Here is a 15,837-nt window from a genome sequence, read left to right as displayed (position 1 = left end):
GCCATCCTAGGTGTATTACTTTCTTCTTTCAATGAACACAATCAGAGATATATTTAAAAAAAATATATCCTTAGCCCTCCAAGGTATAAAATGGTTGTGAATGGTAACCCAAATTCTGAAGACAAAAAAAAAAAATGCATTCATCCATTAAAAAAAAAAATGAATCCATATGACTCCAGGGGGTTAACAAAGGCCTTATGAAACAAGTTGATGCGTTTGTGTAAGACAAGTATCCTTATTTAATACTTTATAAGGTAAAATAATGAGCTTCCGGCACCACAACCATATGCATACGACTTACGTACGTTAAATGATTAGTTCATTTTCAAATGAAAATAAGCCCAATCTTTACTCATCCTCAAGTCATCCTGGGTGTATATGACTTTCTTCTTTCTGATGAACACAATCATCGAAATATTAATAAATATCCTGACGCATCTTTATAATGGCAGCGAACGGGATCAATGAGTATGAGCTGAAGAAAGTGTCTCCATCCATCATAAACATACTCCACATGGCTCCGGGGGGTTAATAAAGGCCTTCTGAAGCAAAGCGATGCATTTGTGTAAAAAACAAGTTATTTAAACAAGTTATGAAGTAAAATATCTAGCTTTCACCAGACCGCTTTCCGTTTTCAAGATACGTATAAAGTGTAAACTGGCGTCGCGTCATTTTTCCGTAAGTTGAATAGGGAAGGCGTTTGACGTAACGTAAGCTTTGTGAACTGCAAGACTTTTACACTTTCTTTGTACATTAAATACAGAAGGCGACATGGCGGAAGCTAGATATTTTACTTCATAACTTGTTTAAAAATGGATATTTTTTACACAAACGCATCGCTTGGCTTCAGAAGGCCTTCATTAACCCCCCGGAGCACACGCTTATGATGGATAGATGCAGATGGAAACACTTTCTTCATCTTCATACTCATTGGTTCTGTTCACTGCCATTATAAAGCTCGGATGCGTCAGGATATGTATTAATATAACTCAGATTGTGTTCATCAGAAAGAAAAAAGTCATATACACCTAGGATGGCTTGAGGGTAGAGCTGTAAAAAGTACCTGAAAACCATACTTGAGTACAAGTACTGATACCTTACATTGAAAATGACTCCACTACAAGTTAGAAGTCACCAATTCCAATACGACTTGAGTAACAGTCTTAAAGTCTCTGATTTTAACAGTACTTAAGTATTTAACTCATGCTCAGAGATCCACTAGTCCTGAGAGACTGCCAGTGAAAATAAGAAACAATTGATTTGTAAGATGAGAAATCAAGTTTATTTTCTAAAATCAAAATAAAACAGCTCAATGTTGCAATAAATCAAGGTCAACAACCTTTTAAACGTCTACAAACTCTCAAGTCTAAGTTAAAGGAACACTCCACTTTTTTTGAAAATAGGCTCATTTTCCAACTCCCCTAGAGTTAAACAGTTGAGTTTTACCGTTTTCAAATCCATTCAGCCGATCTCCGGTGCTGGCAGTACCACTTTTAGCATAGCTTAGCATAGTTCATTGAATCTGATTAGACCGTTAGCATCGCGCTTAAAAATGACCAAAGAGTTTTGATATTTTTCCTATTTAAAACTTGACTCTTCTGTAGTTAAATCGTGTACTAAGACCGACGGAAAATAAAAAGTTGTGATTTTCTAGGCTGATATGGCTAGGAACTATACTCTCATTCAGGCGTAATAATCAAGGAACTTTGCTGCCGTTCCATGGCTGCAGCAGTGCAATGATATTACGCAGCGCCCGTGAGCCCCTGCTTGCACAGGGAACGTGCCTTGCAACCATGAAGACATTTGTGAGAGATGCTGCGTAATATCATTGCACTGCTGCAGCCATGATACGGCAGCAAAGTTCCTTGATTATTACGCCGGAATGAGAGTATAGTTCCTAGCCATATCAGCCTAGAAAATCACAACTTTTCATTTTCTGTCGGTCTTAGTACACGATTTAACTACAGAAGAGTCAAGTTTTAAATAGGAAAAATATCAAAACTCTTTAGTCATTTTTAAGCGCGATGCTAACGGTCTAATCAGATTCAATGAACTATGCTAAGCTATGCTAAAAGTGGTACCGCCAGAACCGGAGATCGGCTGAATGGATTCGAAAACGGTAAAACTCAAATGTTTAACTCTAGGGGAGTTGGAAAATGAGCCTATTTTCAAAAAAAGTGGAGTGTTCCTTTAAGCTCAAGTGCACAAAAAGGCCATAAGTAAACCAATATCCTTCAAAACAGTCTTGTCAATATAGAGAATAAATAAAACAATGTTAAGTAAAATTAAATAGTCAAAGTCTACTGTATGTGCTGGTTTGAGCCTCATCACCAGCTGCAGTCGTTTCCTCATCTAACAAATCAAACACCTGCGATCAGAAACTACCTGCTAATGCACTCACATTCACGTAAAGTATTCTTGTTGACAAGTCTTGGGTGAGTAAAGGCAAAATGCACAAGATATAGTACATTCAATGCCCTTAGATGGCAATGTCACTTCTTTATATCAGAAACAAACTGCTGCAGAAAAAGTTAGCTGCAGTGAAAAATGTAATTTGTAATTGCATTACTCATCACAAATGTACTGGAGTAAAACTTGCTCAAAAATGTAGTCAAGTAGACAGTAAAAGTTGCCAATATCTTCGATACTCAGTACATCTACAAAGTAGCAAAAAAGATACTTAAGTACAGTAACTAATTACATTTACTCAAGTACTTTACACCTCTGCTTGAGGGTGAATAAATAATAGGATAATTTTCATTTTGGGGTGAACTATCCCTTTAAAATTTCTTAATTAAAAACAAAAAACAAGGCTCGGGTGGTGACTGTGACCACACTGCGCCTGCTTTGCCATCAAGCAGGCATCAAAAGTAGGCAACAGGGAGGGTTTGAAGCGTAAAACGTGAGCAAAAGAGTGTAAGAATACAAGCAACCACAAGAGATGCAGTAGAGCACATTTACCTCGACGCACATTTACCAGTCTCTCTCGAGGCATCTTCCTCGTAATACACGTGCAGATATTATAATATTAACCGAAAAAAATCACGATGAAACTGTCAAACACATTTAATATCCAGCATCTTAGATACTGACAAATAGCGTCTTGGTGAGGGTTGTCTGTGGTGCGTGCTGTGGCTTTAAATGGCGCTCCTCCCCCTCCGCTCTCCTCTGCTCTGGAGGTGCTGAAACGTCGCCTTTCTCGTTTCAGAGCACTAGCAGCCATGGCTGAAATTAAGACGGGCATATTTGCCAAAAACGTCCAAAAGAGGCTCAGTCGGGCACAGGAAAAGGTATGGGTCTAATTATTTACTTATTCGCCATGCATCAAAAATGACTTGATTCTAAGAGCACGTTTGATAAAGCAAAAGGCAGCATTTTGTCTTCGTGGAGCTGTCCAGCACAGATACTCCGGGCAGGGGAAGGAGATTCAGGTGTGCGATCAAACCTGAAATATTTTGTTAGAGGAAATTGAGTTTTTTCGCACATGCATAGTTTACATTTTCTGTGCATCAGACCTGCTAGCGTCAAAAATGCGCAGACTGCAATCTTAACCAACACTGCCATTTAAAGGAGCTCTCCATGACTTAAACCTAGAAATGATCATACTTTGTGGCTTAAATATATTATACACCTTCTTGTAGGAGAAATTGTTGATCTCAGTTTGAAACCCTTGGATGATTAGTAGATTATAATGTGACACGTATGTCTACTGTCTCATTCCCTGTCTTATTTTGGCTAGAGGTGTTTTTCAATTTCGGGTTTCCTTGTGTTTTTTGACGATGTAATCCATTATTACCCAAGATGTTGGTTGAAGCTGTCATTTTCCTGCAAGGTCAGGAGAAGGGGAGGTGGGGGATGCCCTCATCTATGCGGTATGAATACTAGCAGGGGGAGATTTCCAAGTGGCCACGAGATTGTGAAGGCCGCTTAATGTGGTTGTGGAGAGACAGTCTCTATTTAAAAAGAGAAATATCATAATAGACGAGGAAATTATTGGTGTCTTTTACAATAAACTGGTATTCAGTTGCAGAAGTGGATTTGGTTATGGGGTTTTTGATTAGACAGCCTGCGCAATATTTTGCATGTGGTAGCGAACTGAAAATGAAATGTCTGTCATCTAGTAAACTGAAGGTGTCTGGTAAACAGAGCAGTAGTGGTTTTCCCCAGCCCGAGCCGAGCTGCAGTAAGCGGATTGTTTTTCTTTTAATACCCAAGGTTCACTCACAGACTCTGGGCCAGCTGTAACGATACATCGAAAGTGAAGATTTCCCTTGAAATTCGTGTTATCATGTATGAACTATGGGTGTTTTTCAAGGTGAACTGTGTAAAAGTCGGACAGTTTTTGGTTGATTCGTGATGGAGCCTTGATATGCTTTACATTCTCTGCCTGCCTTTTGAGTTTTTGCGATGCTAAAACCCTCCTAAATGTAAATAGATCAAAGCAATTGAGATATTTTTGTCATTTGAATTAATCTCGAATATTAAGCATGACTGTTTAAAGTGGTCAAGCTGGCTTTTTGGAATATTATTTGCTTTAGTTGATTTGCTACTGGTGCAAGACTTGAGGTCTGTCAGGTTAGTCAATGCTAACATTGGTTAGTTCTTAAGAACAATTTAAAAATGTCCCATTATAGATGAAAGCTACTGGTCAAATGTTTAAACATTTTAAGATACTGCAAAACCATTGCAACAATGTTTTTGGTAACTGACCATCCAACTATCATTAAAAATGTCCTTTTTTTCCCTTTCCTTTCCTTTCCTTTCCTTTCGTTTTTTTTTTTTTTTTTTTTTTTTTTGCATAAAATGCAATACAAGTTTGTATTCTTTATAGAGGCTTATGTTTAAGACGCTTGTTGAGTGCTGTGTGCAGTGTTGAGGGTAGTCTCAGCTTCAGACGTCATGCCTGGAAACACTTCAGGATTTTCAAAGTCATCATCTGGTTGGTTGAATTCTGCAGGATGTCCGGTAGACATGTGTGTTGCGTTTTTTATCGGTCCGCCTGGAAACAAATGCTGTGACGTCAAACCCCCTCGTGGAAGAAGAACGCCATGTTTACAGTTGTGACAATGAACATTTACCAGGATCAACTAAATGCTGGATTTTCGAAAGTATGTGAAGTTTGCGGCTCCATTGTTGCAATAAACTTGCACATTGTGAATAGTTTATTAGATGCACCCCGGTCTGTTATTGTAGGGACATCAACTTTACATTTTCACGCCCCTAAACATGACGCGGAACAAAACAAACTGTGATTGGTTGCATTACATGTCAGTCAAACATCCTCTTGAGGCCAGTGAAAGCTGCGAGAGTCCAGACCTTCCGCCATCAATCTGAAGGTCTTGCTACACGTAACTATGTTAGGGGTTCTAGACTCGTGGCAGTTACTAGTTCTAGACTAAATGTGAGTGTACATTTACTCATTTACTTCTTCTCCGGCATGGTATTCTTTTGTATTCCAGAATGGCAGCACACCCAAAAGGCTTGTTTGTTTGAGCTGCGCCCTCTACTGTACAAGCATGAATTTTCATTTCCCTCTGCCTGAGGCTTATTCATTTCACTTTAGCCGTGTTTCCACCACAGGAACTTTCCCCTGGAACGTTGGGGTGGTACCAAGTCAGTGGTTTTCCCGCAGAATTGGGCTACTTTTACACTGTTGCCGCGGATTGTTTTTAATGTCCGCGGGTTGAAACGACCCCAAATAACATGATATTTAGTCCCTGGAATGCGAATTTTACCAGGGGAACCCCACCAAAAACGCGGATTTTACCCCCTGGAACGCAATTTTTACCAGGGGACCCCCCTCTGAAACGCAGTTAGACTAGTTTTGAGTAGCAATTGGATGAGTTTTGCTGTGAAAACCTGGCAACCCTGATCAGGGTCTAAATTATGTTCTGGGTAAAAAATTTCCCCCTCAGAAAGTCCCTGCTCAGGAAGTAGTACTTTTTCAAAGTTCTAGAACTTTTAGAGGGGGGGACTTGGGCACTAAACGTGCTGATTGGTTGAGTTCACGCAGCATTTTGATTGGTTGACTCCATGCAGCATTTTATTTCAACCATCGGTTTCTTAAAGTCAAGTTGCAGTGTGTGCAGTAAGAGTTGTTTGCTATTCGAATCAACAATGGCGTTTAAAAATACAACCAATGGACCGACGATGAGGTTCAGGCTTTATTAAGCTTATATATGCGGAGGACGAAATCCAGCGGCAACAGGAAAGTCGCACGCAGTCCTACGACACCAGACTATCTTCACGGTAATTTAGACCATTATGGAAATGCAGCTAGCAATAGGTCTAGGGGAAAAAGTTCCTGGGACAAATTGTTCCGGGAAATTTTGGTAGAATCGTGGCTTTTGGGTGTGAAAAGGGCCTTTACATTTGCCAAAAACTGCCAGAACTTTTTTGTTATAAAAACAAACAGCTGTCTCCGCAATATTCCAATGCATTATTATTACGATTAATAGTAACTTTCCCCAACACTGGCTGTGTGCAGTTCATGCTGAGACAATTTAGGCATCAAAACCACAACCACTATCTGACATCATGCAGGCAAATGAATATATTTTCATAATGAGGATCCTCGTGGCATTTATTAATGACTGTTATATTTGACTGCCTCATGATATTTAAAGAATAATCAATCATGAAACCTATTTTCTCCACTTTCTGCCTGATGACTCATTACAAATTGTTATAATTAAAAGCAGAGCTCTGGCATGTTGCCAACAGAGAATAATATTTCCCTCATTTATATTATATTAAATGTTTGTCATATTCTATTATCATTTCTAGTTTGTCTGGGTCCCCACTGTAAAAATAAATTAGTAAAATAGCAGAAAATGTACTGGCAGCTTATTACCCGGTCATTATCCAGTAATTTCCGTTAACCCTAAAACACAAATGAAGTTCAAAAGAATAAATATGGAAAATTCCGTCAAATTAGTACATTGTGCCCTATTTTTACAGATTGTTTTTTTTTTGCCATGCAGAGTGATTTCAAATATCTGATCTGATTTCATAAGAGCATCATGAAGCCACACAGTTCATTCTGACTGCTCACAATGTCTACCAATGTAACATGATTCCCTTTGGCGAGTTAAGACCAGTACATTTAGGAGAAGGTATACAATTTACTGCCTCTGGGACAGAAGATCCTGACCAGGGCAGATAGCATGATAAGGGGTGTAAGAGATCCTTTAATCTGAGTTCTGGTGGGGACAGAATACCTCACAATCAACAGGGATCACTCATAATCCTGTTGCATATACTGTCACAGGAAGATTGCAGCATTGTGAACTGGATGCAGCAGCATTGTATTAAGTGCCGTGACTTGATGTTTTACAATGCATCTGTAAAGCAGCACTACGGCAAAAAAACACATGTTGATTTGTGTATTAGCATCCACATCTTGGGAAATCAAACATAATTGTTGGAATGGCACTGTTCCAATTTCTATAAAACAGATTTGCTTTTCCACTTTGTTTAGCACAGCTATGAGATTAATTTTTGGTAAACATTATAAAACACTTTTTGAAGGATCATTTGTCAATGCAAAATAGAGGACATCAGTCCCCTGTGTGGATGAGGCAGGGTGGCGTGTCTGTTTTTAAGGCCTAAGCTGTGTTAATATTTCATAGGCTGGCTGCTTCTGTTGTATAGTGTTTCCTGGCAGGCATTGTGTACCACTGTGTCTTAGATTAGTACCATTTGCCTTCTGGAGAGCTCTAGATGTGAGGTTATGACATTTTTAAGAACTGAAATACAGATGAGCCCACACTGGAGTGCCTTTGGTCTTATAGTGTGATGCAGTGCTAAATTTAAAGTAATATTACATACTTGGCACTTTTTAAATATTTATATATCTCTGCAGTGTTTGTAATATCTAAAAGCAAGTGGAGGTATTTGGTACTTTTATTATTCCCAACAGAAAAGTATTCTGATCTCTTTCTCGCTTTTTTTTTTGTATATTTTAAGAAATAATTTTGTGCATTATTAAAGTATTGTGCCTGTTTTGAGAGCATTACATGTCATTTATATTTATGATGGGATATTGGTGTCACAACACACTACCTATTGATCCATATCAAAGCCTCTTCCAACATGTGTGAGTGTTACAAAGAAAAGACCCAGATGGCACGTTCTTTCCACCCAGGAGTAATTCGGAGCTTAATGTGACATTATTCATGTTCCCAGGGGGCCGTTCCTGTGGTTTACTGCCTGAGCCCTATGTCATACAGTCTAATCTCACTTTCACACATGGAGGGAGCTATTGTCTTTACTGTACTGTACACATGTAAACATATCAATCATGTTTGTATAACTGTAACAACTACTTAAACGTACCACTTTATCTCTTTTAGAAATTGTCTTAATTGTCTTCTGTAACAATGTTTTAACACCTTCAATTTGTTTGTAACTGCAAAACGTCATGTTGAGCCAGTAATGAATTATTAATCAGCAAAATATCAATTAGCAATACAATACATTTAAATTTGTACAATTTTATTAGTTGGTTATTCTTGTTATATGTATATATAGAATCAAACCAAAATTTATTCAGATACCTTGAATATTTCATTCATTAATACAGTTTATTCACTATAGTTAAAAAATGGTAATAAAATATGACAAGATTTCAGAGTTAAACTGTGTCAGAAAAAAAATAATCTTAATTATGTCAGATAACACTTAAGCAAAACCTGGTCAGGTCAAAGTGTCTGAATAATTTCTGGTTCCAAATTTTTATTAGTTTTACTGGTAGTCCACTGTATGAAGAATTTTTGGGTATAATATGTCACAGTTTACTTTGCTATCCTCACTTACATAAATGAACTACAGTGTAAAAATATATCAAAAATATAAAAATTTTTGGTTTGACTATATATCTATATATATATATATCTATATATATATATATATATAGATATATATACAAACAAACATACACACACAAACACACAATTTCCTGGTTAAATCATTAAATAAACACCACAAATACAATTCTATATTGTATTTTTACATTATCAATGTAATTAATGTTCAATTTATTAAAACCGAAATGTCATCAAGTTAGTGTTTTTAAACATTTTTACATTCATTCCAAAATAATAACTCAAGGCAGTAACAATTTAAAAAATATATTTTATTTGTGAACTGATGTCCAGCTGTTCTTTTTATTAGTCAACTTATTTTTGGATCATCAGTCATCAAAGCTAAACACAAAGATGTACCTTTAATTTCACCAAGCCGATTGCTCACTAAAAAATAAAAAACACCACGGATGTTTCAGGCCATTTTAAGTTTTATTTTGATGTAACAAAGTAGTAATATCTAAGTAGGTGAGTTGTTTACTTACTTTATAATTAGTCTTCCCATTAAAGCTGTCATTAATTACTCACCCTCATGTCATTCCAAACCCATAAGACTTTTGTTCATCTTTGGAACACAAATTAAGATATTTTGGATGAAATCTGAGAGAATTCTGTGCCTCCATTGACAGATATGCTACTGACACTTTGACGCTTCAAAAAGTTCATAAAGAAAATGTAAAACTAATCTATATTAATTGAGCGGTTTAGTCCAAATTTTCTGAATTTAGGCTTTTGAGGGTGAGTAATTAATGACAAAATTTTCATTTTTGGGTGAACTATCCCTTCAACGCCGCCATTTATTCAATCAGACTGATTCGCGGATGCGGACTTAACACATATCCCAATAATGTTGACACTTAACACAGATCATTAAATAAAAAACGTGCTAATAACATCATAACTGAAAGCATACTGTAAATAAATAACAAAACATTAAGCATATAAAATTAACCACATAATTTATTAATAATGCAGTGCATGCTGGGAGCTGGTAAATCAGCAATATTGCTTAAAATGAAACTGTGTTGCCTGTTCAGAACAACTTTCAGGGAATTAACATTTTATGTAGATTTAAAGTAAATCATTTCACAAATCACATTAAAAAAAAAAAAAAAATCATTGGTACAATGGTATCACTTTACAAAAAAGTACAATGGTCATTACCTTAAAGGGTTAGTTCACTTTCAAATGAAAATTACCCATCCTAGGTGTATATGACTTTCTTCTTTCTGATGAACACAATCGGAGAAATAATACCATACCAAAGAGTATAAATCTGAAGAAACTGCATCCATCCATATCCATCCATCATAAACTTATTCCACACAGCTCAGAGGGTTAATAAAGGCCTTCTGAAATGAAGCGATGCATTTGTGTAAAAAAAAAACATATTTAACAACTTATGAAGTAAAATATCTAGCTTCCGCCAGACCGCCTTCCGTATTCAATTTACGAAAAAAAAAAAACGAAACTGGCATCATGTTAGTGAAGCTTTTTCCTTAAGTTGAATAGGGAAGGCTTAGGATGTAGCGTAAGCTTCTTTAACTGTGAGAGGTGTTGCGCTTTCTTCTTAAGTTGAATACGGAAGGCGGTCTGGTGGAAGCTAGATATTTTACTTCATAACTTGTTAAATATGGATAACCCCCCGGAGCCATGTGGATTATGTTTATGATGGATAGATGTACATTCTTCAGCTCATACTCGTTGTTATCGCTCACTGTCATTATAAAGCTCGGATGCGTCAGGATATTTATTAATATAACTCCGATTGTGTTCATCAGAAAGACGAAAGTCATATACACCTAGGATGGCTTGAGGGTGAATAAAGCTTGAGCTAATTTTCACTTGAAAGTAAACTAATCCTTCAAGGAGCAAAAAATCTAATATTAAACTAATATTACATAATATTTGAGAGATTAACACCAATTAAAAGTCACACTACATGAAGTACAAGTTTAGGTTGGCTGACATAGAAAAGTTTGCATGTAAGGATATACAGTACCATCTGGTTTGACTGTACAGGTTGAACGTCCCAGAAGGTTGTTGGTGTAGCACTACGTGTGTGTTTGCCAAAGCAAAACATCCATTTCCTTTGTAATAGACTATAATACCTTCTATTGTATTGTTTGCACAGAACAGCTCACATTATGTCCATTGGCTGTATGTTGTCATTGTATGCACGTTGTATATCATTTGTGTTGAGTATTGACTCAAACACTCAAACTATGTTCAACAGTTTAAACCTTACATAAAAAGGACAAATAAAAAGTAGGTAGCTTTTCAATTTTTTTTTGTAGAGATGCTATCAAAACAGGCACCCCTCTTGTTCTGAGCAAATGCAGTGTCTGAGTAACAGCTGACAGCCATTTTCATGTGTTAGTCACTATGGGTAGGCAGTGAGGTGGTCACGTGACAGAGAAGTCCTCTTTTTGGCAGAGAGACTTGACAGACTAGGAAGTGTAATATTTGCCCGGTCTTCCTCCCCCGCTCCTGCTCAGCCCTTTCTTTGTGTGCATGTCATACTGTCCACAGGGTGTTCAGACACTGCTAGAGGATTCCCTCATGGGGATTCAGTCATGGCTCAGCTGAATCAATGAGAATGCTGTGTGAACCCCGTGCTACGTCATCCTTCTGTTCATGCTGGTCTTTATCATTCATCTTTACAGACTCTAAGAAATGCAAACATTTATTTGGATGACAAAAAATGTTTGGAACTGGTTGAGAATCATGTCTTATGTTTGAATAATATTTTTTTGGTCTCATCAATCATCAACACTAAAGTATTTTGTCAGATAACTTAAAAATGTGCTTCATGTGGTTACAAAATATTTTGACTGAATCAGCCTGATTTGCTCTGACTCCTTGTGTTCTCTGCTTTCAGGTTCTGCAGAAGCTGGGAAAGGCAGATGAGACGAAAGATGAACAGTTTGAGCAGTGTGTGCAGAACTTCAAAAGACAGGAGGTAAGATGAGTCTGATCTATAGAGCGATGCTGTTTTCGGCTGGTATAATGGATCTATCAATACAGCAAATCAACCAGCCAAAGACTATGGAAATAAAATAATGACTAATGCATTTGAAATAAAAAAAAGCATGTTGAATTACACTGATTAAAAAAAACAAATTGTTGCATTATAATGCATTGTATTTCCAGGGCTTGCATTTAACAAGGTTTCATATTTAAGCTGTAAATATTTCAAATGAAAACATTTCATACACAATTTCATTATTAAAGATTCAATACTCCATATACAGCTTCCAGACTTCATTTCCAAAATATTCAGTCTGTTTAAAAATACCACCTATAATATTTGACAGGCAATTTTTTGTCCATTTTTTTTTTTTTTTTTTTTTTAACAAATTCAGTAGTTCAAATTCAGCAGAATATTCAACAGTGCACATCTGGGAACTGCAAAACTAAATATACAACCATGTTGTATTTCAGGCCCTGAAAATGCAATGCATTAAAATTATTGATTATTATTTTAAAGGATTTTAAAGGGTTTTTTAAAGAGTTTAAAGGGTTAGTTCACCCAAAAATGAAAATTCTGTCATTAATTACTCTCCCTTATTTAGTTCCAAACCCATAAGAGCTTTGTTCATCTTCAGAATACAAATTAAGATATTTTTGATGAAATCTGAGGGTTTTCTGACCCCTCCCCAAACACACCCACCCACACACCATAGACTACAACATAATTACTACTTTCAAGGCCAAGAAAGGTAGTAAAGACATTGTTAAAATAATCCATGTCACTACAGTGGTTCAACCTTAATGTTATGAAGTGACGAGAAATCTTTTTGTGCGCAAAAACAAATAAATAAAAGCTCTCAGATTTCATAAAAAAAAAAAATCTTAATTTGTGTCCGAAGATGAACGAAGGTCTTACTGATTTGGAACAACATGAGGGTTAGTCATTAATGACAGAATTTTTATACTTGGCTGAACTAACCCTTTAATGTATTACAATATTTAACACAATTATAATAAATAATAAAAAATATTTTAAAATATCAATTTTTCTTGGCATCTTTTGGCAAGCGCTCCACTTCAGACAGTGCGCCAGCATCACATTCTCTTTCACGCTTGAATGGACAAAAACACACAAAATATTACATTTTGTAGCTTTAATAAGGATCTATAATCTATATTCAATTTATAATTTATGCAGTAATACTGTGCAGTAACAGATAACAGATACAGAAATTATTTAAGAAATTATTCAATTTCTGCATATTTACCTTACCTTAAAATCTCAAAGCACAACGAAAACAATAATTTTTTTGTGCATTTGAGAAAAAAAATCAATTTCATAGAGACAGTATCAGTGATACCAACCTTCACTCATAGTGCTTAGTAAGATGCCATCAAAAACAAATATTTAAAATATACTGTCTTTTTATTGTTTCTACATTATTTTCCATATTTAATGTGAAAGTATTACATTATAAAAATATATTAAAAACTTGATTGTTAGATTAATTGCGTTTATTACAGAAAAATGTGCCATTAATTAGTTCATATTTTAATCAATTGACAGCTCTAATTAAAAATTTTTTAATTTCATTTTTTTTTTCAATTAGTGCAATTCAACATGCTTTTGTGTTTCAAAGACATTAGTCATTATTTTACTTCCATACTCTTTAGCTGGTTGCTTTGCTGGACTGATTTTCCCACCAGCAGCACAGAGCCACATTGTTCTTAACCAGCATACATTTCTATTATCTTTCATTCTGTGTTTATATATCACTTTTAAATGAGAGGGGTCAATATTAGTGAGAAAATGTCCATTTATAGTCTTAATCTTATAATAGTTCTCTGTACTAATAGGATAAAGACTTCGAAGGTGTAGCCACATTTTCTATTTTGTCTGAAATGTCTTTGCAGTCTAAACGATTCTCATTACTGCTGTCACTACAACACTTCAATGCCACAATAAAGGCACTCTCACATATACAATTCTCTCTATTCTCTCTTTCTTAAGAAATCTGTGGGCTAGTGCAGTGCTCTCTGCATTAGCTATTCATTATCTCAAAATAATATCTTAATATCTCAATATAATATATGCATATCTTTTGGCAATTATATATAAGCATTTAAAAGAATGTTTTGTGTTTTTTTTTTTCCATCAGAGGGACTGTCATTTCAGCCAAATAGCCATTTAAATTAAAAGTAAAAGTTAAAAAAATAAATAAATAAATTATATATATATATATATATATATATATATATATATATATATATATATATATATATATATATATATATATATTGTGTGTTCAATTTGTGACTTTAGTAAAAAAAAAAATATATATATATATATATATATATATATATATATATATATATATATATATATTTTTTTTTTTTTTTTTTTACTAAAGTCACAAATTGAACACACAAAATGTATCTACATGGAGTATGCCATATTTTTTACTAAAAAAATGAATATGAAAATATCATAATAATTTTATGTATATGTGAACCATAGTTGTCTCAAATTAGATTGGCCTTATTACTGCACACTATTTAACTGCCATTTCTTAAATAGCTCCATATTTAATACCAAATAATTTTTTCTCAAGTTTGATTACTTTGATTATGAAAAGCAACGCTATTAAATGTGGAGTTGAAGTGAAGTGTAGTTCTAGAAGAAGTGTGTGTTTGCTGAGGAAAATGAAGCAGTCTAATCCCACCCTCTCCACCTGTCCTCACTAATCCTGATTAGACTGCTTTATGCTCCAGTGTGCCAGTGCTTCCAGAAACACTCTCCTCTCCTCTGCTCACCTCCTCTCTCACCTCCAAAATTCCACTCTTCTTTAACCCCTTCCTCCCCAGTCTACTTCAATGACTCTCTCCTCTGCACTTCCTGTAGTCACCCTGTGATGGATGGTTTGTGCAGAGATAAACATGAAGAATGAATTTGTCCAAATTTACATTTGTTTAGTCAGAGTCAATCACTACAGCTGGAGGATACCAGTCACAGCCAAAACTGAACCCACATACCATACGCTGCCAGTCTGGCTCATAAAACACTCATTGGAGCAGATTCATGGAGTCATCAACTGCACTGAAATATTGTGCACATCAATTATCTACATCAGGGGCATTGAAATACTGTAAATCTGACAGTGTAATGCTGTAAAAGACACTAGACTGAATGTTTAACAACCCCATCCCATTCCTTTAGTCAAGCCTAAATAAGTAACCAAAAAACAACTCAAGTACCTTTGCTGAAATGTTTTAATATATGAGACAGACATGATATCTCTAATCTAAAATGTTCCTTTTATGCTTAATGCTGACATATTTTTCAGACTTCTGCATTGAAAGGTTCATTATTCAGCCATGTTGAGCAGAGAAAGATCATCAGAGCTGATAGAGGTTTTCATTTGGGCTTTTCATTTCAAGTCTCCCTGCAGCTTTTTGCTGCCTCAGGATTGCTGTGCCCTGTGTCGAGTGCAGAGAATGAAATGACTTCCATCTGCTGCACTGACTGGAGAGCTCATCTTTTTTGAGAGCACGTCTTTTGTACGACTGCCTGCGTTTTTTTTTAATACGATGCTGTAATTTCAGCACCATGGACAGCAATTACTCTCCACCACTTGAAACTGTAGTTATCATATATTTTCCAGTGTGAAGAGGATTTTTCTGTGATTAGATTCAGCTTTGAAAATAAAACTGCCCAGAAACCAGAAACTATATGAATAGTATATAATATAGGATTTTTTCGATGAATAGAAAGTTCAAAAGAATATTGAATAATCCTGAAAAAAATGTATCATGGTTTCCTCAAAAATATAAGGGGTGGTTGATTATGATTTCACTTTTTTAACTTGAGTTAGTGTGTAATGTTGCTGTTTGAGCATAAACAACATCTGGACTACACTGTAAAAAATGACCGTGATTTTAATAGTAAAATGCTGCGGTGAAAAACTGTCAATTGGTCTACAGAAAGTTTCTGTACTATATA

The 15,837-nt window shown here is 35.6% G+C and overlaps 1 protein-coding gene across 1 annotated transcript in view; it reads left to right on the top strand.

The window, feature by feature from the left end:
• The first annotated feature begins 3,135 nt into the window (after positions 1 to 3,135).
• Positions 3,136 to 15,837, top strand: part of amph (amphiphysin) — a 41,143-nt gene continuing 28,441 nt past the window's right edge. The window contains 2 exon segments of the mRNA XM_067363171.1: positions 3,136 to 3,290; positions 11,746 to 11,826. Coding sequence (XP_067219272.1) covers positions 3,222 to 3,290; positions 11,746 to 11,826 — 150 coding nt within the window. The 5' untranslated portion in view covers positions 3,136 to 3,221.

The sequence above is a fragment of the Chanodichthys erythropterus genome, chromosome 16 (genome assembly GCF_024489055.1).
Source record: "Chanodichthys erythropterus isolate Z2021 chromosome 16, ASM2448905v1, whole genome shotgun sequence".
Lineage (NCBI taxonomy): Eukaryota > Metazoa > Chordata > Actinopteri > Cypriniformes > Xenocyprididae > Chanodichthys > Chanodichthys erythropterus.
The sequence above is the reverse complement of the archived record's forward strand: the minus strand, read 5'-3'. Positions and strand labels throughout refer to the sequence as shown.